At 29.2% G+C, this 23,037-nt stretch overlaps 7 protein-coding genes across 7 annotated transcripts in view; 3 read left to right on the top strand and 4 right to left on the bottom strand.

The window, feature by feature from the left end:
* The window catches only part of Phum_PHUM225150 (myosin Ie, putative), a gene marked incomplete at both ends in the record, with an annotated part of 34,165 nt that extends 29,110 nt beyond the window's left edge, over nt 1-5,055 (bottom strand). Inside the window, 7 exons of the mRNA XM_002425827.1 lie at nt 3,011-3,178; nt 3,251-3,447; nt 3,547-3,781; nt 4,084-4,167; nt 4,285-4,557; nt 4,644-4,733; nt 4,978-5,055. Coding sequence (XP_002425872.1) covers nt 3,011-3,178; nt 3,251-3,447; nt 3,547-3,781; nt 4,084-4,167; nt 4,285-4,557; nt 4,644-4,733; nt 4,978-5,055 — 1,125 coding nt within the window. The remainder of the gene's footprint in view (nt 1-3,010; nt 3,179-3,250; nt 3,448-3,546; nt 3,782-4,083; nt 4,168-4,284; nt 4,558-4,643; nt 4,734-4,977) is intronic.
* Nucleotides 5,056-6,881: 1,826 nt separating this feature from the next.
* Phum_PHUM225140 (Odorant receptor PhOr2) lies at nt 6,882-8,811 on the bottom strand (the record flags this gene model as incomplete). The annotated part of the gene is made up of 5 exons (XM_002425826.1): nt 6,882-6,977; nt 7,066-7,221; nt 7,420-7,527; nt 7,605-7,704; nt 8,051-8,811. 5 exons carry the CDS (start codon nt 8,809-8,811, stop codon nt 6,882-6,884), a joined length of 1,221 nt encoding a protein of 406 aa, XP_002425871.1.
* Nucleotides 8,812-10,380: 1,569 nt separating this feature from the next.
* On the bottom strand, nt 10,381-12,848 carry Phum_PHUM225130 (ADAMTS-4 precursor, putative; the record flags this gene model as incomplete). Its single annotated transcript, XM_002425825.1, has 10 exons — nt 10,381-10,605; nt 10,690-10,865; nt 10,965-11,085; nt 11,222-11,325; nt 11,402-11,525; nt 11,694-11,789; nt 11,883-12,171; nt 12,260-12,451; nt 12,529-12,740; nt 12,819-12,848. 10 exons carry the CDS (start codon nt 12,846-12,848, stop codon nt 10,381-10,383), a joined length of 1,569 nt encoding a protein of 522 aa, XP_002425870.1.
* A 476-nt stretch (nt 12,849-13,324) lies between these two features.
* Nucleotides 13,325-14,605, bottom strand: Phum_PHUM225120 (uncharacterized protein; the record flags this gene model as incomplete). The annotated part of the gene is made up of 5 exons (XM_002425824.1): nt 13,325-13,498; nt 13,561-13,738; nt 13,813-13,955; nt 14,330-14,418; nt 14,578-14,605. The coding sequence occupies 5 exons, from the start codon at nt 14,603-14,605 to the stop codon at nt 13,325-13,327; spliced, it is 612 nt and encodes a 203-aa protein (XP_002425869.1).
* Nucleotides 14,606-15,407: 802 nt separating this feature from the next.
* On the top strand, nt 15,408-15,881 carry Phum_PHUM225110 (M-phase phosphoprotein, putative; the record flags this gene model as incomplete). The annotated part of the gene is made up of 1 exon (XM_002425823.1): nt 15,408-15,881. The coding sequence occupies one exon, from the start codon at nt 15,408-15,410 to the stop codon at nt 15,879-15,881; it is 474 nt and encodes a 157-aa protein (XP_002425868.1).
* Nucleotides 15,882-16,149: 268 nt separating this feature from the next.
* Phum_PHUM225100 (CSL-type zinc finger protein-containing protein, putative) lies at nt 16,150-16,572 on the top strand (the record flags this gene model as incomplete). The annotated part of the gene is made up of 1 exon (XM_002425822.1): nt 16,150-16,572. One exon carries the CDS (start codon nt 16,150-16,152, stop codon nt 16,570-16,572), a length of 423 nt encoding a protein of 140 aa, XP_002425867.1.
* A 232-nt stretch (nt 16,573-16,804) lies between these two features.
* Nucleotides 16,805-22,924, top strand: Phum_PHUM225090 (uncharacterized protein; the record flags this gene model as incomplete). Its single annotated transcript, XM_002425821.1, has 20 exons — nt 16,805-16,858; nt 17,052-17,440; nt 17,526-17,707; nt 17,774-17,911; nt 17,999-18,354; nt 18,430-18,633; nt 18,791-19,082; nt 19,184-19,418; nt 19,508-19,745; nt 20,000-20,242; nt 20,329-20,606; nt 20,686-20,911; nt 21,005-21,101; nt 21,166-21,315; nt 21,399-21,545; nt 21,642-21,856; nt 21,953-22,208; nt 22,307-22,419; nt 22,513-22,686; nt 22,877-22,924. 20 exons carry the CDS (start codon nt 16,805-16,807, stop codon nt 22,922-22,924), a joined length of 4,035 nt encoding a protein of 1,344 aa, XP_002425866.1.
* Between the last annotated feature and the right edge of the window lie 113 nt (nt 22,925-23,037).

Genomic DNA, 23,037 nt, shown 5'->3' with positions numbered 1-23,037 from the left:
AATTATTATTATTATTTCGTTACATTACACGTGTTTATCTATTAAATATTATTAGGCGAAGGAATTAAAGCGCCCTTTCAGCTAAAATAATACTAATAATAATAATAATAATAATAATAATAATAAAAAAACAATTTTCAATGAAAATCGTCTAACGCCGCCATCCCACTTTATTTCAAAACAGATATATATGTTTTATCGTCTGTTATTTTAACATTATTATTATTATTTTCTTATTTTAATACGTAGTCGACCCTACCTTAGGGTTAACCTAAGATAAATTTTTTCATTTCTTTCACAACCTTGTTTAAATTATCGAATTTAAAAAGATTATCCTTAAAAAAAAAAAAAAAAAACCTAAGGGCGAAAAAACACGCGAAAATCATCGTACGTAAACCCCCCCCCCTACCCCGTGTGAAAAAAACGCGAATAAATTAATTAATTTTTTCCATATTAATTACTAAAAGTTTTTCCGGTCTCTTTTTATGTTTTTATTAATTATTTTCCCTAATGCCTAGGTAGTCTGTAACATTTTTCCAACCGTTTTTAACATCCGAAAAAAATTTTCTAATTAATTTTCTCCAAAAAAAAAAAAAACTAATTGATTTCCTTTGTGACCGAAAAAACTTTTTACTCCCTTCCCTTTCCCCTTCATCATTCGTACTTTTTTTTTTTTAAAGCGCATTACCCTAAATTTTCTCTTAATTTCTTTTCCGCTCTTATTAATAATTATACATAATCTCCTTTAAATATTTAATAAATAAACGAGTGAGTCAATCAAATCAACGTCAAACTCATCAATTAGACTTGTCCCGTGTATCGCACTTTCAAACCGTTACAACATTTTACGGGTAATAATACATAAAAAATGAATAATATTAATGCGTGTTTTAAAATAGATTACAAACGATTTGGAAAATAATTGCACACGTGTCACGCACGCACGCAAACACGCACGCACACACGCAAATAAGAATAAATAAACTCGAAAAAAAATAATAAAAGTTCAAAACGGTAATAAACATTTTCAGTCAAAATCAGTCAAAATTTCAAATTCGAAAGCGACTTTTTTTTATTTTAAAAAAACTAATTTATATAATTTCGAAAAAGATTTCTCCCCCCCCCACCGACAACTTAACTTTTAAACTAATTATCAAAACATTTAAAAATTAATAAATATATCTTTCTTTACAAAAACCTTTTCGAAAATAAAATTTAATTAATATTTTTAAAATTTTCAGAGAATAGCAGGGAGAAAGAGAAACACAGAGAGAGAATTTCATTCGAAGATAATTTTTTGAAAATGAAGTAGAATTTTCTCATCATCTCGCATATCCAAAATGAAAAACTCGAATTTAAAAATGTGGGGATTGATGGGTTTCATTCACGTCGCTCTCCTCATTCAAACCCTTTTCGCGGAGACGACCTACGGATCCGTTTTACCTCGTCCGAACCTCAAACACCGTTCGACGACGCAAATCGCAAGCATAACCATGGGAAACTACCTTCCAAAGTACAAAAACTATTCCGAAGAAGGTACGATCGTCATAGTGACGTCCAGCGAATTGCCCAAACAAATTCCGCCACCGCCGACGCCGACAAAGCCTCACAAGCCGACGTCCAAATACGACAACGCGTTGAAAGAAACATTATACGGGAAAAACAGATTGTATCAAAAAGAGTTTTTAACATCTTTACACGTTTCCTAATGAAACCAAGAGGAAGAAAGAAAGAGAGAGCAAGAGAGAGAGAGAGAGAGAGAGAGAGAAAAATACCATTTTCGAAATAGAAAAACAAAAAAAAAAAAAAAAAATTACGTAACTATAATTGAATACGTTTGCTACGATGGTGGAACTCAAGTTCGGCAATTAATTAAAGTGAAATTTTTTTTTTTTAGAATGCCGACAAAATAATTTAAGTAAAAAAAAACTTTGTGTGCGTGTATGTGCGTGTGCGTAATCGTGCGTGTAAGGAATCGTGTAAATACATAAAATGCTTTTAACCGCTTTAACCTAAATATAATTAATATTAATATTGAATGTGATCGATGGAGAAAATAAAAACCGACTAAAAACGCCGCGAATATACCGAAAATAATAATAATAATAATGATAATAATAATATTTAAAGCACAAATAATTGAAAAAATGTACGAATTCCCTCCCGAGTTTAATTACGCGTTTCGATAATTAAATTTTTTTTTTTCTAAGCGATCAATTTTTTTTTTTTTTTTTTTTTGATCGTTTACACACGTTACCATTTTTTTTTTTTTTTTTTTACTTAGCTAAAAGCAGAAGAAAAAAAAAATTTTTTTTAATAATGAACAATGAAAGAATACCGACAATGAAACGTTTGCGTAAAAAAAAAATTTTTTTTAAATAAAAATAAAATAAATATATAAGAAAAAACCAAAGCAAAATGACGTAAAACGATATTGCGTGTGGGTGTGTGCGTGTGCAGGGTGTCAATTGTGTTTAGTTTGTAAAATAAATGTTTTAATAATAATTAATAATAATAATAATAAAATTTTTTAAAATTATTTCAAATTTCGAATCGATAAATCGGACTATTTCTACCAATAATAATAATATTTTTGGGTTATTTTTATAAAAATTCTATTAAAATAAAATTTATATTTATTTTGTGGTATTTGATCGATTTCTTATCTAAAACCTCCTCCCCTTTTCTTCTAAATAGGAAATCAATAACTCTAATACAATACAAAGTTTAAAAAATGAGACTAATACCGGAAAACTTAAAATCATCCCACCCTCCCCGCCCCCCCAAAAAAAAAGAATTCCAACAATTTTAAATAATTAAAGTTTTTTTTTTAAAGAAAGTGATAATTTAGTGTACGAAAATGTAAGAAAGGGATAAAAAACTTTATAATAAACTTTTAGATAAAGTTTTTTGGGGGTTGCAACTTTAGAATTTGGCGAGATATCACACTCTTTCACCCTTATAAAGAAATTTTACAATAAAAATTTAAAAAACAAAAAAATAATCCTACCTGTTCGGATTTAAGAGTCAATTCTATAAATATTTGTTGAAGTTTTTCATTAACGAAATTAATGCAAAACTGTTCGAAACCATTTTTGTCAAATATTTCAAATCCGTAAATATCCAAAATTCCTACGTTGTAAGTGTTTGCCTTAGTTGCCATCGCATCATTAACGACCTGAAAATTTTTTAAATATATTTAATTTCACGAATCAATCAATCACAAAAAAAAAAATTAATTGAAACTTACATTGACTAAATAATCAAATAATTTCGAATAAATAGCTTTAGCGAGAGCATCCCTTGTGTAACAAGCTTGTTCGATGTTTAATGTTACATTTACGGTATCCGACTGGGATCCCCATTTTCCATCAAATTTCCTACTAATAAGTTTTGATTTTAATTCTTCAACTTTTACATCAAGCAAATAAGCAGGATAAGTTAAAACTGCAACAAATAAAAAAAAAAATTAGGGAACGATTATTTTTGAATTTATTAAAATCTTTAATTTGTTGGAAAATAAATTTTTTTTTTTTTTTTATTTACATTTTTCGTTTTCGACAACGGCATAATTTCCATTTTTGGAAAAATTTATATTTCCCAAGTGCAGTACAGAAGACACAATTTTTAAAATGGAGAATTGTTTTTTTTTGCTCAAACCCATTACATTCATAGCTTCCAGAGTTTCTTTAAAATTTTTGGCATCGTTTGTACCTTCGACTAAGTAATTTCCACCAAAGGTAAGATAATTAAAATATTCAGGATTTAATATACCAAGATCCTTTAAAAAAAAAAAAAAAAAAAAACATTGTAAAATATTTTATTCGAAAAAAAAAAAAATTTGCTGTATTTAATATTTGCTGTAGTTCATTCAATTCGCTGTAAATTTTTAAAAGTTGAAATTGTAATTCTTTTAAATAATCAAAATTTTTTTGAATTTAAAATATCAAAATTAAAAATTTTTTAAATGAAAAATTTATTATAATACAGGGAAAAATACTAACTTTTCATTTTTTCATTTGCTCCAATGCAAAGTTGATAAAATATATGAAAATTTCTCTCATTGGGATTGTGCATAACAACTCGAGATTTTTCCAATAAAAAATTTGAAATTTTACCTCCAATTGGCTCACCTCTAACGTCAAATAACATTTCAACATACTTCCCCTGTAAGAAAATGGCAAGTGAAATTTTATCATCAAACAAATTTGCTCTAAATTGACTTCGAAATGTAAAAATACAAAATTGTAAATTTTTAGTAAAATAATTATTCGAAACACTTACAAATCTGCTCGAATTATTATTTCTGACAGTTTTGGCATTTCCAAAAGCTTCTAATAATGGATTTGATTTTAAAACGACATTTTTCACATGTTGAACTTTTAAACCACCTCCCGATACTTTGGTAATAAATGACATAATATATTTAGCTGCCACTGTTTTTCCAGCTCCAGACTCTCCACTTATTATAACACATTGATTTTCTCTATCTATGATCATGTTTCTAAACATCTCATCTGCCAATCCATAAATATGAGGTGGATTTTCATAAGGAGCCTGAAATAAAACAAAAAATTATGTTTTTAACTTTTCAAGATAAGTTAATGGTAAAAAAAAAAAAAAACAAAATTTTTTAAACTTACTGCTCCCTGATATGTTTCAATTTCTTTATCGGTGAAATAAGGCATTTGTTTAAAAGGATTAACAGATATTAATACAGATCCGATGCAAGTCTAATAGTCAATTACGAGTTAAGTTAATTTTTTTCTTTTGTATAATTTCGTAAATTAAAAAAAAAAAAAAAAAATTTACAAAAATGTAGATTTTAAATAAACTAATATGATTTATTTACTTAAACTGATTAGAAATTAAACGAAATAATTAAAAATTTTTAAAGTAATTACACTGAAAATTAATTAATGACAGTGTTTAACTGATAAAAATATTTTTATCAATTACTGCTAATTAAAAGGATACAAATATGTAATCATCCATATAACGTTTTCGTAAATTATCCACAATTGCTTCTTCTGTGATTTTCGACAGAAGAACCATGTCATCCACCCCTGATATTTTGACATTTTGTGGCTAAAAAAAAAAAGAAAATAAATTTTAAAATTAAAACATTAAAAATATAATTTTAAAAAACATGGAATTTTAAATAAAGTTTATCATAAATCAAATTTAAAATAAAAAATACAATTTATCGCAAATCACTCAAAAATACCCAAAACTTATCGCATAATTTTGTGTGTTCAATAATTTTAATTCATTATTTTACCTTTTTAAAAAAAAAATTACAATTCCAATTATTTTGACGCACTAAATTAAAAGATTAAAAAAAAACTATTTAGTTTTATTATAGTAAAAAAAATTAATGAAAAATATAAAATTTTATTTAAAATCTAATAATATTCTTAATTTTGCACTAATGATTGAACATTAAACTTTTACTTTTTTTTTTTAAACTGAATAAAAAATAAATTTATATTATATTTTGTAAAATTGTTTTTTTATTTAATATAATAAAAAAATTAAAACAACGTTACTATTTTTCAATTCAAATTCGTTATCAATAATAATTTAATTCAAAAAATTAAGATGACTTAAAAAGATAAATAAAAAATATACTCATAATTGTCAAGTTTGAACAAGTATTAAGTAAAATTGTAATTAATTTTTTTTTTTTTTTTTTATGTAAATAAAATCAAATATCATAATAATTATAAATAAAGGAAATAAAATAGAAAAATACATAAAAAGTAACACTTACCATTATTTATTAGACTAACTAACACTAAAAGGAGAATTATCACAGTGCATGACTCAGTTAATTCGTCATACCAAATAAATACAAAATTTCAAAAGTCTACATATCATATTTAGAAATCAAAGTGGAATTAGAATAACATTAAACCAACTGTACATTCTTTTTTAACGAATAATTTAACCTATTTTCTTTTTAAATATAATTTTTTTTTAACAAAACACTCTCATAAAATCCATAAAAATAAAATAATAATAATAAAATTTATTAACGAATAATTAAATTTTTGCAATTAAAACAATTACCCAACGGTTTTATTTATTATGACACAGGAAATGAGATTTCCTTTCTGTGATGTGATTGAGCTTTGAGGCGTGACTTATAAACCCTACCTTAAATACTCAGATTTAAAGAATTTTTTTAAATTTTTTTTACTTGTACAAAACATGACGTATTTCTTTTATGTGCATATATAAATTTACAATCTTGTTCTTTTTATATTTCAACAAATCATTAGTATTGTTTTAGAATATTAATTTTTTTTAAAAATATTCAAAATCAATGGCGGATCATATAAATATTCAAAAATCAAAACAAAATGGCGGAAAGAGCATTATCCATTTTTAATAATTTAACAAATTTTCAATATTATTTCTTATATAAATTAAGTAAACGTTATCAAATTATTAACTTGTTACTAATTTTATTATTAAATAATATACAATAAATTTCGTGTGGTGACACCTAACGATTATTCTATATAAAGAAATCCTTTTTAAGGAAGTGCAAAATACGTTATTTTAGTTGTATTTATTAAAATGACACACATTAGTTTAATAAATACAATTTGAGTGTTTTCAACCATGTCACTTTTTTTTTTAATAATAAAAATTATGAGAAAATTCAAAATAATCGATCAACCGTGAATTGTATTCAGAATTTCATTCACCGGCATTTTAATTTACGTGTGAAACCATAATATACCGGTTAATTTTAAGTCCATTCATTCATTACCATTCCTGTAATTTATATTAAATAACCTCTTCGCTGAATTTTATGGGGAAAATAACAATAATAATGATAATAAATTCACCTTCAATCGTTGAGTTCAAATTCAAGGAATATATTTTTTAGAATTGTTCAGTTGTTCCAATCTCGATTGCCTTATTTGTAAAGTTGTTATGAAATAAGTAAATGTTAATTTTATCAACTGAAATACATAAAAAATAAATAAATAAATAAATTTAAAAAAAAAAAATTTTTCAAATTGTTTAAATAAATAAATATGGCGATTTTACCCTTAAAAAAGTTTGAGTGGATAAATTATTAACACCGGCAAATTTCAATATTATTTGTCTTTGCGCTCTTATTTGTATATATAAATAATTTCTTTTTATTTTTCTATTTGAATCGAATAAAGCGGTACTTAATCCTAAATCAGGTATTTCTCCGCTCTAAAATAATAATAATAATAATAATAAAGATTTTTTAATGACATTATTTTAAATAAAAAAAAAAGAAATCGTGAACGTAAAATTTAATTAATTAATTTAAAAAACCGTTTAGCATTATTAAATAATGGAGATTAAATTTTTTTTTTTTTAACATTAATTTACAGTTCAAAGTGTTAAAAAAGAAAGAAAAAAACTTACACTCTCACGAAGCCAATCACCAGCTAATGAAAATAAATATAATTGTAATGCGTCAATTATAATTATTCCATTTATCATGATTCTTTGAAAAATGTCCCAATGTGATGACTTGAAATTAAATTTTATTAATTAAAATATTATTTATTTATTTTTTTAGTTATTTATTTATTAACTGTATAACTTACCGATATTGCCACAAAACCCGCCATAAATAAATCAATTAGACTACCTATGTAAATAACGCTGAGAAATGGTGATGATATTTTATTAAAATCCTTCATGTTTCTAAAAAAAAATGAATAAATAAAATAAGGTTAAATATAATAAATAATAATAGTTTTAATGATTATTTTTAATACACGAAAAACGCATTATGTCAAGCCCTAAATAAAAAAAATTATTATAATAATGATATTATTATAATTTGATGTAACCGTTACATCTTTAATTCTATAATCCAAAAATTTAATCCAAAGTGATTAATGATGAAGAATTTAAATCTTAACAAATATTTAAGGGTATTAAATTTTAAAAAAAAGTTTATAGGAACCCCTTCGAGACATTATTTAAATAAAATAAAAACAGTCACGTCGAAAAAAAAAAGTCGTATTTTTCTTTTTATTTTCCTTACTTCAAAATTCTTTGATGTTGTTTAATCCACCATTGTAATTTCGAATTTAAAATTTCTTGGGTTTGTTCTTGAAAAATTAATTTCAATAAATATTTTAAATAATTTAATTGTATTGCGGGTACAACGATCATGATCAAAAATAAAAAATCAACGACTGCTCCTCTTGCCGTGACAAAACCATAGCAAAAAGTTTCAAATAGAACCGTGTAAGTGTATTCGGGATTCTTTGATGAATCGTATGGTGTCCAACTGAAAGCAGCCGTGGAATCACGTTTCATTCCTATCCAACTCAAAGTGCAAAAAATAGCATGTAAACCTAAATTACTTGACAATTGTATGATTCCTTTGTAAATGGTTATTTTTTTTATCAATGAATAGTGTTTGTTATAAAATTCGATAAATGTATCGTCGGCCAATGGATTGTTCTTCAGGTCGATTGATATGCCTATGGTTTCATCGAAAATATCTTGAAATAAATTTTCATTTTTTTTAAATACCATTAATTTAAAAATTAATTGCAGCACGTAAATCGTTGATAGAGTACACGTTGTTAATATTTCAATGTTTTCAATTGACAAAACGATTTGTACGGTTTGTGATAAGAGTTCGACGAACATTGTCGCACACGGGATATACACGTATAAATTCCATAATATGTTCCGACATTTTGATTTTTTCTCGTTATTTAACGGTCGCGGATATTGAACTCCTATTATTGAACCAAATTTTCTATGTATGTGAAGATCTATATGATTTTTCATTTTCTTATGAATGTGTGTCTGTGTGTGTGTGCTGTAAAAAAACAAAAATAATTATGAAAGAAATATTGTATGTTGAAACTCAAAATTTTACCAAAAACTCATTAAAAAATTATTGAATTATTTTTTAAATATGTGAATCAAAAATTTTTTTGAACTTTTTAATTTTTAATTTATTATTACCTTTTTTCCTTTGACTATCACATCTGCTTTTTCCTTTTAAACAAACCAAAAAATTTTCATTTTGTCTTTGTCAAAGTTTTTAAATATTCATAAACTGGATTCTAACTGAACTTTTCTTTTTTTCTATAGAATTCTACAATATTGTGTAGTTTTTTTGTTGTTGTTGAATGATTCAATTCATTTCTATGCATTTATAAATCTATAATAAACCTTAAAATAAAATAATAAACCTTTTTTCAACTGTTTTACAACCTTTTCTTTTGTTTTTAAATTAATGATTACTAAAAGTCATACACAACCATATTTCTGTGTACCTTAATATTTTTTTTTTAAAGTATAAAATGTTTTTTAAATGGGAGTTTTAAAAGAACTTACATTAAAACATACAAAACTTTAATGTTAAAATTATTTTTACTTAAATTTGCCAATAAGCCCTCAAAAAAATTCTTTACTGCCATTTATAAGAAGTTTTATGAGCCCACTGACTCCCGCGCTTTTGGCTTCTATGTTATTTTTTTAACGTGAAATAAGAAACGACAATTTTTTATTTTCATATTTAAAAAATGATTTGAAAAAATAGTGATATTTTATATATTAGAATAAAATCTTTGTAACTATTAATTGTTTTTTTTAATATAAGAAAACTTATTGATTCTCAAATTATAAAAAAAAAAAAAAAAAAATACCTGAAAGCTGTGCTTTGAAAAATTCACTTGAAACAAAAACGTGGCATTAGATTATAGAAAGTTCGAGACGCGAACGAGGCAGTATATGGTAGTTAGCAACTACTATACTAATTAAAAAAGTTTTTTAAATATTTTAGTTATATTTATTTTATTTATTAAGGTAAGCCGATTTATTAATATTATTAAATACTATTAATTAAGTTAATATTTTAAAGAATTTAGCATTTTGAATTTATAACCTATATAGGTTAATAATCCATGTGCTGAGGCACAGCCGTTTTACTTTCACAATTTTAGATTACAAGTTTAATTATAAAAACTAATTTAATTATCTTATAATTATTTAAAATTAAAAATAGATTTCGTTTCGTATAACAAAGTAACATTTGAAATGATTGAATTTATTTCTTTCATTGTAATAATTTACCATGAAAATAAGAGATCAAAAAGAATAAAAATTGAAATGAATGTATTTTACAAAGATAGAAAGATTTAAAAAAGCATTACTTTAATTTACTTTATTTGCATTATTCAGAAGTAATAAATAATATTTTAGGAATAATTATTAAAACTACTTATTATTGTCATGACAATGTTCTTAAATATTGTTTGCATTACAAAACATATTATTTATAAATTAAGATTTTTATCTTGTAGAAATTAAATAGTTTATTGTAAAAATGCTAATGATTTACTCGTGATTCTATATTTTGGTATTAGGCAATTCTAAATAATCTTTATCGAACCAATCATCATCATTTGAAGGTACATTGATTTCAGGTTTTAAAGTTGTTAATAATGGTTTCTTATTTGAGTCAATGCTAAAATATTTTAAAACATCATCCGATTTTGGTAGTTGTTTAGGTGGAGCATTTTGAAGAATAGAAACATCATCGCTTGTAAAAATCCCTTTAGTAAATTTAAAATTCTGAAATTTGTTTTTTATATTAATTTTCATTAGTGATATTGTAATTATGAGAATTTTAAAATGATGTATAAAACAATTTTTAACCTCTGGTAAACAATGATGCTGTACACAATAATAATTTATTTGACCATCATTGTGGCACCAGGTACCATCTGGAAAATATGGATCTATGTTTAAATCGTTTAACTCCATTCTCGGTGTGTAAAAAGAATTGGTGTTTTTTCTTTTGCAAAAAATTGCACAGGACATCCATAGGCGACCTGAACAAAAAAAGTTTCAACATTTGATTTGCATTTGTATAAGTTTAGGCTAATTCAAATCCAATAACGAATAATAACATTTGCATATTCTATCATTACCTGATTCATATGTTGCCTGAAGGCCAGAAGCTGATTTATCTAGTTCGGGTAATAGTTTGCTAAATTCTAGACACTTTGTACCTGCATAATCTGTTATAGGTTGTCGTTTAGATTTACATAACTAAAAACAAATTTGAAAGGTTTTTTTTTTTGTTCAAGATTATTTGCTGTTGCAAATGTAAATTTTTTAAAATTGAATTAATTTATGAAAAAGAGAAATTTATTATGTAAAAGTTAATAGTTTCGTTTATGAGTACCTGGTCGTCTTTACAGAGCATTACTTCAAATCCAGGCCCATCGCATCCTTCGTCCGTATTAACAGGTGCGGGATTGGTGCACGTCCTCCTTTGGGATTGATGACCTGAAAAGTAGAAAAGAATTTTTTCGAATAAATTTTTTTGTAAGGTTTTGTTATGAGAGCAGTAGTAATAGGTAACCTTTTGATTTTTCTAAACATTGCGAAGAACATTGTTTGACGGTTATCCAATCGCTCCATCCTCCTTTGACAATATTCAGTGAAGGTTTTTTCTTTTTGTTCACACAAATTCCCCCTTGGCACCACTGCAAAGACATAATCAAATATTTAAATCAAAGTTTTTTTTTTTTTTTTTTTTTTTAGGGCATTTTAAAAATTTCTTTTTTTGTTTTATGTAAAAGTGAAAAAGTTTCCGGCTTTTAAAAAAAAGACTTTGAATATTTAATTAATGTTGCTTCGAAACTTTTACTGACCTTATTTTCTCCACAGGTAGTTCCTTCAAGAGCAGGCCCCGCAAAATAAAACCCTGACCTGTGGGGAGTTTTACAGTGCAAATTTTCACAAATCGTCTGAAATTTTTAAAAATCGCGGTTGAATTAAAAATTCAAAAAGTCATTTTTCTTTTTGTAACGATTACAGAAAATTTTCTTTTTGACTACTACCTCAAGTCTTACTGTGTTGTGGATTTCGGCATCCTTATCTCTTAACAGGACTTCGCATTGTCTTTTGGCTCCCCAATACACTCCGGGTAAATTTTCATATTTTGCGTGGTCTAAACCTTTTTGAGGCTTGGGAGGTGAATCTTCTAAACATTTTGCCCATCCCATAGACTTTGCCACTTCTGCACTACAAGTCGACCATAATGTTTCACCGTTGGTTCCTCTCGACGGAGACATTATGTAACCCTCTTTAGGACAATTATTGTGCGTACTGTCGTGATGCATACCTATGCTGCAAATCATTTAAAGAAAAAAAATTATTATCGTTATCTTTTTTCTTTCTTATTGTAAATCGTCTTTTTACGATTCACGCTTCTTACTTGTGACCCATTTCGTGAGCTAAAACGTAAACGGAAGTGAAACCAGCCGACGGATACGGTTTTCCGAAAACGTTCGTTGTTCCCAGCTCGGCAATCACGCAATTATATTTTTCCATGCAGACTCCTCCGACCGTTGCCAAACCCATTGTCACTCCGCTTCTTTTACCATTTTCGTAAGCGAAAAAATCCAACCTTTTCGACGCAAAAAAAATATTTCGATTCGTTTTCAAATTTTATTCGAATTTTTTAAAAATTCAATTTTGTCTTACCCCGAAACGTATAAGCCCATGTCCCAATGATTTGGATTATCGTCTCCTTTCGGATTGTGTTTTTGATTGTAAGCGCAAAAAGAATCCAAAAGTTGTGATCTTTCTCCGTTGTAGTGCGGCAAATCCGAGGGTTGCCTTTTTAATATTTCCATTTTGATCAAAACAATATCGATGGGTTGTTGCAAACTGGGATGATGATACAGTGCTTGAATCTGAAAAAAATTTAGAAAATTCTTCAACCGAAAAATGAGTAAAATGGGTATACAGGTTCGTGCGACTAGAATTCGTACCGCGTTCATGTAAGCCAAAAGCATGTCCATAATTTCTTCATCTTTGTATTTAAAATAGGGAGCAAAGAGTTTATATCCGGCTTCGTCGAAAAACAATGCGGTTTCAATCGTTAATTTTTTATTTCCACTTTTTTGATCTCGTTTGACTTTCTGAAGTAATAAAAAAAAATTAATTAAATAAACAGGAGCAAAGAGTTCAAGGCCCCATTTTAAAATTTGCGATAAAAAGGATTCGCAAAGGCATGGACGTATACTTTTTTCGGTCGCGATAAATAATTAAATGTCCATTGATAATTTATAAAAGGAAACGTTTATCACTTTTACTTATGTACATTGCATTGCAGGAAATGGCGAAGCGATTTTGCGAATCGTTTTTACATTTTGACATTTTTATCCATGTGTGACGCACTCATGGTTTTACAAATGAAGAGAAAGCTTTTTGTAATTGTTTTTTTTTGTAAACTTACGATTAAATGTTGAAAAGTTTTTGACAGAAAGAAAGAAAACTAACAAACCTGATTACTTGAAAATGGTAGAATAACATTCGAAACGTCGTCGCCAAATTCTCTCGGTAAAAACGGTATCCTTCTCAACATGTGAGGAACGTGTTTTCTTTCGAGTTTGTTTGGTAGGATGGGACGAATTTCGAAAGTGTCGTTGGGTAGGAAAAGAATACCTTGCTGAAAAGTTTATCGAAATTAGTTTTCGAAAAAACGAAAGCGCGAAAATATTTTCCATTTACCGCTTGTCTCTCCTGACAGAAACTTATGGCCGCCATCATGTCATCTCCCCGATGTAAATAATGACAGTGAGTTTCGGTAAAATTAAGTTCTCTATCTCCGTAAATTTCATCTTTCACATGAGCTTTGAAATTTGGACTTAAAAGATTTCTATTCGGATGAAGTTTCAACTTGACGACGCTAATAAAAGAACAGAAAAAACATGAGAGTTGCGTAACGGAAAATTGTTTTTTTCTTCTTTCGTTGTTTCTTACTTTCCGAAAACGTTCAAATCAAGCGGAAGTTCTGAATTAGACTTTGAATTTAAATGCGGAAGGTGAAATATTTCGTAGTCTCGTGTGTCGTCATTTAAATCGTAGGTGAAATCGTTTAGCAGACGTAATCCAGTTGGAAAATTCTGAAAAATTAAAATTTTCTTTAATTTATTGATGTATTTTTCCTCTAAACACGGAATAAAATAACGGCATTAAAAAAAAAAAAAATCCGTTCGAGTCTAGACTTAAATTAAAAACCGTATTAAGAGTGAGTGAGAGAGAGAGAAAATTCGTACGGTGAGTTTTCATTGTTAGCTTAACTGTACTTTTGCATGTTAATTGGAAAGTGTCAAAACAATTAATTTCGTTTCACGTTCGCACGTTCGTTTCACTCGCACGGCACCCGTTAACGAAACAAAAAAAAAAATTTTTAACTTTAATTAAAAAAGTAAACAATAATAATAATGATGATGATGATGATGATTGTGATGATAATTAAAAAACGGAAATTTCTTACCGTGTCATCATTTCTCGGTACTTGTGCCGAAACTAAAGAAAATCCTGGAAAATTAACAAAATAAATAAAAATAATATTAAAATTATTCACTTTATAAAGAGAGGGGGGGGTGTAAAAAAATAACAATAATAATAATAATTATAAATAAATAAATAAATGAAAAATACGTAATACTTGACCTAATACGAATATGACAAACGCTGTCATGTTGTTGTTGTTGTTGTTGTTGTTAATTTACCAATCGGTACCAAAGTGAAAACTGGAGATAAAGAGCATTCGTTTAACCCTTTTATTAGATTTCTCTTGTCGACAATTCGACAGGTGGCTTACTTGCCACCATGGTGTCCTTCCTTACTTTTATTGTTTTCCCTACTTTTTTTTTTTTTTTTTTTTTTTTTTTTTTGTCGTGACGACGAACGTGCGCGTACTTGTCGTTACGATAAATTTTTTTTTTTTTTTTTTTTTTTAATTTTTTATTTAGGGAATCATCACCTAACGGTGATGCGTGCAAGGTCACACGTGACGAACGCCACAGCTTTTTTTTTTTTTTATTTTGTTTCACAATTTTAAATTGATTCGTAAGAGAAAGTGAAAGTTTGCGTTTGGGTTAACAAAGAAGAAGGTATAAAAAAAAAAAAAACTTTTTCGAACGCGAACATGTGTCATAGGATCAGTAAGGAAAATCGTACGGAAAATTTTTTGCCCCCCGGGGGGGGGGGAACCCGCCCGCATGAAAGCGGTCAATAACAAGAAAGAAATTAGTGTCACGCGCTCTTGATTTAATATTAAAAATTTTTTGGGGTAATTATAATGATGACAGTTATTAAACACTTCATAAATAATAATAATAATAATAATAAACAATTGTAATTAGTTGTCGTAATCATCGTTATTGTTTTTGCCCGCGGAAAAAAAAAAAAAGTGAAAATGGACGGAAACATCTGCCTCGTGCCAATATTGATGATTTGCATTTAAAAAAAAAAAAAAAACTAATTAAATTTTTTTTCTTTTTGTTTATATAATATTATTATTATTTAATAATTTTTTTTTCAAAGGAAAATTTTTTTTAATAAACAAAATGACGGCCAAAGATCCGGAAAGGAAAAAATTATCGAAAGCGATACTTCAAATGAAATTCATGAAAAAAAGCAAAGACAGGTTCGACAAAGAGCGAGATTTGGAAGAGGGAAGAGCCATGTTTGCGAGCGAAGTGACCGAAGACATGAGAACGAGCGGCAGTAAAATAATAATAGAACCCAGTTACGTGCCGTGCGAGAATTTGATAACGGGAAGACTTTCTTATCACGGAATGAATCCGGAAATCGAAAGGTTGTTGTTTGCGGAAAAAAAACAATCGAACGAATTGAAACGGGAGAGAGTCGAGGATAGCGACCAAGTGGACGTGAGCGATGTGGAAATGGCTCGAAGGTACACGTCGTTGGTGGGAACTCTGTCGAACAGATTCAAGAGTAAAAATAATAGGAAAGCCAAATCCGAGAGGAGCGAACCGCCGGCAAAAAAGGCGAAATTTTTAAAACCGAACGATGATTAAATAGTAAGTCGATGACAGGGAGAGAGAGAGAAAGGCGGCGGAAATCCGGGAGTGGAAAATACGAATGACTAATGCGAAAAAAATTCCAAAAAAACCGCCGCCGACGCACTAAAAAAAAAAAAATCATAATAAAATTTGTTTGTTTGTTTGTTTGTTTCAGATTGTTTGGAATTGCGACACAAGAAGTTTTTATTTAGCCGGGGGAGGGGGTCGGGAAAAAGTGGGATAGAGAGAGAGAGAGAGAAAAACTTTACTCGCGATCGTCACGATGATAAATTATTACGAAATTTTAGGATGTGACAAAAACGCAACGCGTGACGAAATAAAAAAATGCTACTACGAAAGGGTGAAGAAATACCATCCGGACAAGACGGATGAAAACAAATCACGACGGGAGGAATACCTGCGATTGGACGAAGCTTGGAAAGTTCTCAGAAATCCGGAAACGAGACTGGAATACGATTTGTCGATGTCTAAAAACGATTTGAAAAACACTCCGCTGTATTGTAAAATAAATCTGGAAGAAATGTCGCGGGAGGAGGAGGAAGAGGAGGGCGTCAAAGGGTACTCGTACACTTGCAGATGCGGAGGAAACTACTTCGTGGACGAAGAAGAAATACATTCTTGCGAAGAACTTGCGGTGCCCTGCGACGAATGCACTTTTCACATCGTCGTAAACCTAAAAAAATAACGAAAATGATAATAATAATAAAAACTGTTTTTTAAATTTTGTATGATTTTCATTCGCGACGTTCTTTTTTTTTTTTGTTTAAATTTAAAAAAAAAATTTTTTTATTTTTGTAAAGTTGTAACCTTGTTAATTGGACATTAAAATAAATATCAATGCTTGTTTCATGTAATGTTTTGTATAAAATTCGAAGAATAGGTTTAAGAAAAGGAAAGGAAAACAAAGAAAAACAAAAATGATTAAAGGTTTCGAAGGAGATGAAAGCAGTGATAATAGCACATCCCTAACGGTTTGTGAAAAATGTTTAAAATGTTGAAAAAAAGTTTTTTTTTTTTTTTTTTTGTATTTAAATGAAATGTTAATCATTGTTTTAAAATAAATAAAATTTTTCATTTTTATAATGCGGGAGAGGCGGGGGGAGTTCCTCCTACTTAACGTTTATAATTTTTTTGAAAAAAAAAAAAAAAAAAAAATTTTTTTAGAAAATCTCAAATTCAAGAGTTTACACTCCGGCACGAATGAGAAGGAGAGCTAGACTATTGGAAGAATCTAAAAAAGAAAATTATACGGTAAAAAAGGATGATAGTATGGTAAAAACAGTAGTATTGAAAACTAATGAAAATGAGGAAACTATAAAATCGGATTCAAGTCCTGTATCAAAAGGATTCAATAAAAGTTTCGAAAGAAAAGTTTTTTCACCGAGCAATACAATAATGACACCCATAAGGAAAAATTCTTCCGATGGACAAAATAAGTTAAATTTTCAAAATTCCGTATCGACGAGTAGATTTGAGAATAGTAACCTTTCTAGTTCCATAAATAAAATGGGTAACTTATATGGATCTTTATCGTCTCTCAGCACTCTCGGAAGGTACCCAATATAAAATCTTTTGGATTCTAACTCGACTCTCTGTTAATTATTTTAAATTAAATTTTTTTTTTTTTTTTTTTTCTAGTGCCGAACTTCACGACATTCGACCCATTAACGGTAATGGTAGTAATTTAATAAATAATTCACCAAAAGATAATGAAAAAATTAAAATTTTAGCAACTTTGTTACCCGATCAAATTTTAAGCGATCCCACTACTCGTAAACTTCATTATTACAACACGGCCGTACTTTTCCCTGACGTTTCAGGTGGGATACGATAAATCGATACGATAACTCGCGATATATTTAATCATAAATCGATTATTAAATTAGGTTTTACCCAGCTTTGCGAAAAATATGACAAAACAGGAAAAGGAGGACCGTCGAGATTGACGGAAGTATTAAACGGATATCTCGGGTCAATGATACAAATAGTACTTTCTAGAAACGGTGACGTTTTTAAATTCGGAGGTGACTATTACAAATTATGACAATTTTTTAAATATAATAAATGGTCCAGAAAATGTATTAGTTTTTTTTTTTTTTTTTTGTAAATAGGCGATGCTTTTTTTTGCGTTTGGAAAGTACCCGTGAACGGTGATATAAGGAACATTGTTTATTTGGCCATAGAATCCGCAATAGATATACAAAAAAATTGCGGTGAACACGAAACGGATGTCGGAGTTAAACTCGGAGTAAAAGTTGCCGTGGCAGCTGGAAGAGCAATTTTTTCAATCATAGGTACCGAATCTAGAAAACATTACGTCATTTTCGGTTCTCCCGTAATTGATGTGAGGGATGCAGAATTGTTATGTAAATCCGGAGATGTTATTGTTGCACCTTCCGCTTGGAGACACGTTGAAAATTACATGCTTTATAGTTACACGTATCATTCTAATAACACTCACATAAGGGTAAAAAATAAAATTCGACACTCGAAATCCTATCGGGGGAAAAAAAAAAATAAATTAAATTTTTAATGTTTAAAGGTACACGATTTCGGTCCCATGTGGAAACCCTCGGCTATTCCCATCAGTAGTGCATCAAACGCTAACGATCCAGGTACCGAACGTAATTCATTGAAATTCATAACCCGATTAAAAACGGAAGAACTTCGTCCCTTCATACTTACTCCCGTTATGAAAAGCATTGATTTAAATCAATCATTAAGTTACCTAACGGAAATGCGTCAGGTAATTAATATTTATATATATATATATATATATAATAATAATATTCGGTTAAGAAAGTCACTCGATCGCGAGCGAAAGTCATTATTATTATTTATATTTAAATTTAAATTAAATTTAAATTTAATTTCAATCAACTGGTTAATTAATTATTTTTAAGGTTGCCATTGTTTTTTTTAATGTAGTCGTTGATTTGAGTAATGCATCCGCCGAGGATTACATTAAACTAAGTCACAAAGCTTTTGTCATCGTGTCGACGACAGTTGATAAAACGGACGGAGCCGTGAATAAGTTGACTCTCTTTGATAAGGACATGGCGATATTAACGGTTTTCGGGCTCAAGGGATTCAAACACGAGCTCTCGAGTCAAGTCGCATTAAAATGCGCATATAATTGCGTTGAACAATTAAAAAAATTACCAATATTGTCAGCATCCGCCGGCGTGACGACCGGTGAATAAAAGAAAGTTATTTAATAATCGAATAAGTCAAATATCAAATAGCCCCCCATTCTAAAATTAAAAAAAAAAAAAAAAATTAATTTTTCACGACAGGAATGGCTTACTGCGGCGTTATCGGACATCCGCTACGAAAAGAATACACCGTCATGGGACGATCTGTTAACATGGCGGCTCGACTCATGTGCGCGTATCCGAACATAGTATCGCTCGATAGAGATTCGTTTCTTCATTCGAAATTAGAATCCGGTCATTTTGAAGTTTTAGAACAGAAAGTTTTAAAAGGAGTCGAAAACAAGGGACCGTTTTATAAATTCAATTTGAAAATAACGTGGGTAAAAAAAAAAAAACAGTCAAATTTTAACGCGCGAGAGAGAGAGAGAGAGAGAAAGAGTTTTTTGTTTTTGTTTTTATTTTCAGACGAAGTAAATTAAAACTCGATTACAACACGTATCCATTATTGGGAAGGGGAAAAGAAATAATGGAATTTGAAAAATTATTGGATGAATACATGAATAAAGGGAGTAAAATAAATTTTATGGTTATTTACGGTACTGCGAGAATAGGGAAAAGTCGTTTGATTGCCGGTTTGATAAACATTGCCGAAAAACAAAATTATTCAAACGAAGACAAAACGGAAGACAATAAAAGAATTGTAGTGAGTCGTGAGAATTCCTTGTAATTTACTAAAAAACTACAATTTAACTACAACAACAACAACAACAAAAAAAAAAAATTAATCATTTTATTTTTCTTTCGAAAGGAAAAAATTCGACATTTTGACATAATCATAATATTACTAACCGAGGATGATTCGAAAGTAAATAAATAATTCCGTTTGTTGTTTGTCGATGTGATAAAAAAGACACAAAACTTTTGATCGAGTCTAAACTTTTTTTTCAATGATTACAGGCTTCTTATTCTGCCATAAGACTCCTTTTTCAACAACCGTTAGGATTGAACGAATCATCTTTGATTGAAGAAAGAGAAGATAAGATAGTGTCTAAATTGGAAGACATGAAAGACATATCACTTTTACCAGCACTCAATCCCATTTTTAATGTCAATTTCGAATTGACTCCCGAATATATGAGTTTGACGGTGGAGCAACAAACGGAAGCTCAAACCACGTTGACGAATCATCTATATAAAAAAGTGAGAATTTTGGTTATTATTATTATTATTATTATTATTAATATTTTGGTCGATTTCTCGCGTCAGACGAAATAAATATTTTTTAGTGTTTTTCAAAAGGTACAAAATGGTTGGTTTTTATCGACGATGCCGAATTCATGGACGACGAATCGTGGATCATGTTGAAATGGTGCTCACATTTATCCTATTCGGTTTTTTACGTTTTGACGGTGGGACAAAGGAGAATTTTATCACATGCGGCTACAGAAGCTTTGGCGTCGTTCAATCAAAAAAAAATCGATTTGGGGGAAATTGAAAAATGGTATTATTCGGGGATGGCGTGTCAAATACTCGGTGTCGTCGCCATACCGGTAGAACTTGAAAAGTAAGATAAATCGTTTTAGTAAGATAAACAAATTGAAAGAAGTGCTTTTTGACAAATTGAAAAAAAAAAATAATTACAGTCTCATGCAAAAATTTAAAAGCAGCGGAAATCCAGGATGGTTGGAAAGTTTTTTAATAACTCTCCTTCAGTCCGGAAATATTTACATAAGTCAAATATCGATGAACGAAATTAAAAAATTAGGACTCATAACCGCACCCGATGAAATGTTATCGACGGCCGTAATGTCAAACGAAAATGAAAAATACGACACTTCGTATTGGTTGGATTACGTTGAAAATTTTGAGGTTTTACTCGCGTTCCTCCCCCCCCCCCTCCTCCCCCAAACGTTAATTAAATTTTTTAACAATAAAAAAAATTTTTCACTTTTTTATATTCAGGCACATAAAAATGCTGATTATCAAAAAGTAAACGTTTGCCTTCTCGGACCTAATTTTTTCGTAGATAATAAAGCGGGAACGGATTTGACTATGGACAGTAAGACAAAAATAAACATTTATTTTACTAATGAAATGAATTTTAATTTTTCCGTACGTTTCAGCCATGTTTATAAAAACAATCGACGGTTTGAAACCTATCGAGCAATTAGTTTTAAAAGTAGGTTCCGTGTTGGGAAATAATTTCAGGAGAACAGCTTTAGCATTTGTCATGTCGAAAGATAGCAGTTTCAACGAAAGATCTCTTGCAAAGGGTAAAATTCTCATTTTTTTTCTCACTCGCAATCGAGAAGCGGATGATTTTGTTTTTTTTTTTTTTTTTTTTGAAAAATTTCAGCCATCAAAACATTGTTCGACATGAAAATATTAACGTGCGCAAAAGGAGATTTAAATTTTTCAAATATTTTAGCGCCGAGGCGAATGATATTAGTCACGGCTATAAGAAAAGAAATCACGTGCGAATGTAGCGGATTAGAAATCCCAGGTAAATCTCATCGTCATTCGAATAATTTTTTTTTTGAAGCGCATTTAAATCGGATTAAAATTGTAAGATTTTGTCTACCAATCAATCACCGATTAGATACCTGTCAAGATTTGCCACAATATGCCAATTGCGGTTACATGCAGTTTAGATCTCCTATTTTTCGCGAAACGGTTTACAGTTTGTTACTCGACGAACAAAAGAAAAAATATCACATTGGGAGCATAGATTATTTTAGAACGCACACGAACAAGTGTAAATCCTGCGATTATACGCCGTTTGATAAAATCATCGGAATCAATAAAGACGACGGGGTACGCGTGTGGCTTTATCATCATCATTATCATCATCATCATCATTATTAAAAACGTTTGAGTAAAAACAAAACAACGATTCGATGCAAATTACAGATGGTTTTAGTTTGTAATATAAGTCCAATGCACGGAGCACGAACGACAATCGTTAATCCGAGAGCAGGATTCCCTTTGCTATCCATCGGTCAAAAATTTGTTCTCTTCTTACGAATGAGATCGACGGAGGAACATAGAAGAACATCGCAAGTGGACGTGGAATTCGGTAGGATATCCGGAACAATGGGAGATTGTCAATGTCCGGAAATTTTGGCATCCGTTTATTCGATTTTACTCGAACATGCGGCGGGTTCAGGTAGAGGAAAAGTTTTTTTTTTTTTTTTGTATTTGGGAAAAGAAAAAAATTTGGCAACTTAACGGGCGTTTTTTTTTTTTTTTTTGTTTAATTTTTAGGTCGAAAAGATATATTGTTAGAAGTACAATTGGAATATGCTTCCCTCAATCTGACAACTTACAACATACCTTTGACGACGCAAATTTTAGAAGATGCTTTAGCTTTGGCAAACGTACTAAATTAATTTTAGTAGTAATAATTTAAATAAAAAAAAAAAAATGCGGTGTGTGCGCGCACGCGCTAACGTGAACCTTTTGATTTTCAGCAAATGAAAGAAGAAAAAGAATATCCGGATTTTTGCACGCCTTATATTTTTAGCAAAATCTACACTTTAATGGGAGCAATGAAATTAAACATGGGTAGAACGCACAATTCGTTGGAATTATTAAAAATGGGTTTAAAATATTTGAAATTTACCATACCCGAATCGAAGAGAAAGGTTCGTTTCCCCCCGTCCCCATCATTTTCGTTTGTTTTTTTTTTTTTTTTGTCAAACTAAGTTTTCCTAACAATAAAAAAAAAAAAAATTTTTTTTTTTTTTCAGATAAAATTATTGACAAAACAACAAGATATCAAAAGGAAAATAATGACGGAATATTTTCCACATAAGTTAATCGGTACCTGTTCAGAACAGAAAGCATCATGCCTTGATTTACTTTCCGAATGTATGGGATTAATAAGCGTCGTTCACATGGTGAGTCCCGTTTTTTTATTTTTTAAAAATTAAAAATGGCGGTTTTTTATTAAAGAAAAAAAAATTTAATAAATATAATACATAATAATTAAATTT

Source organism: Pediculus humanus, genomic scaffold (genome assembly GCF_000006295.1).
Source record: "Pediculus humanus corporis 1103172107582 genomic scaffold, whole genome shotgun sequence".
Taxonomy (NCBI): domain Eukaryota; kingdom Metazoa; phylum Arthropoda; class Insecta; order Psocodea; family Pediculidae; genus Pediculus; species Pediculus humanus.
This window is presented reverse-complemented; position numbering and strand designations above follow the sequence as displayed.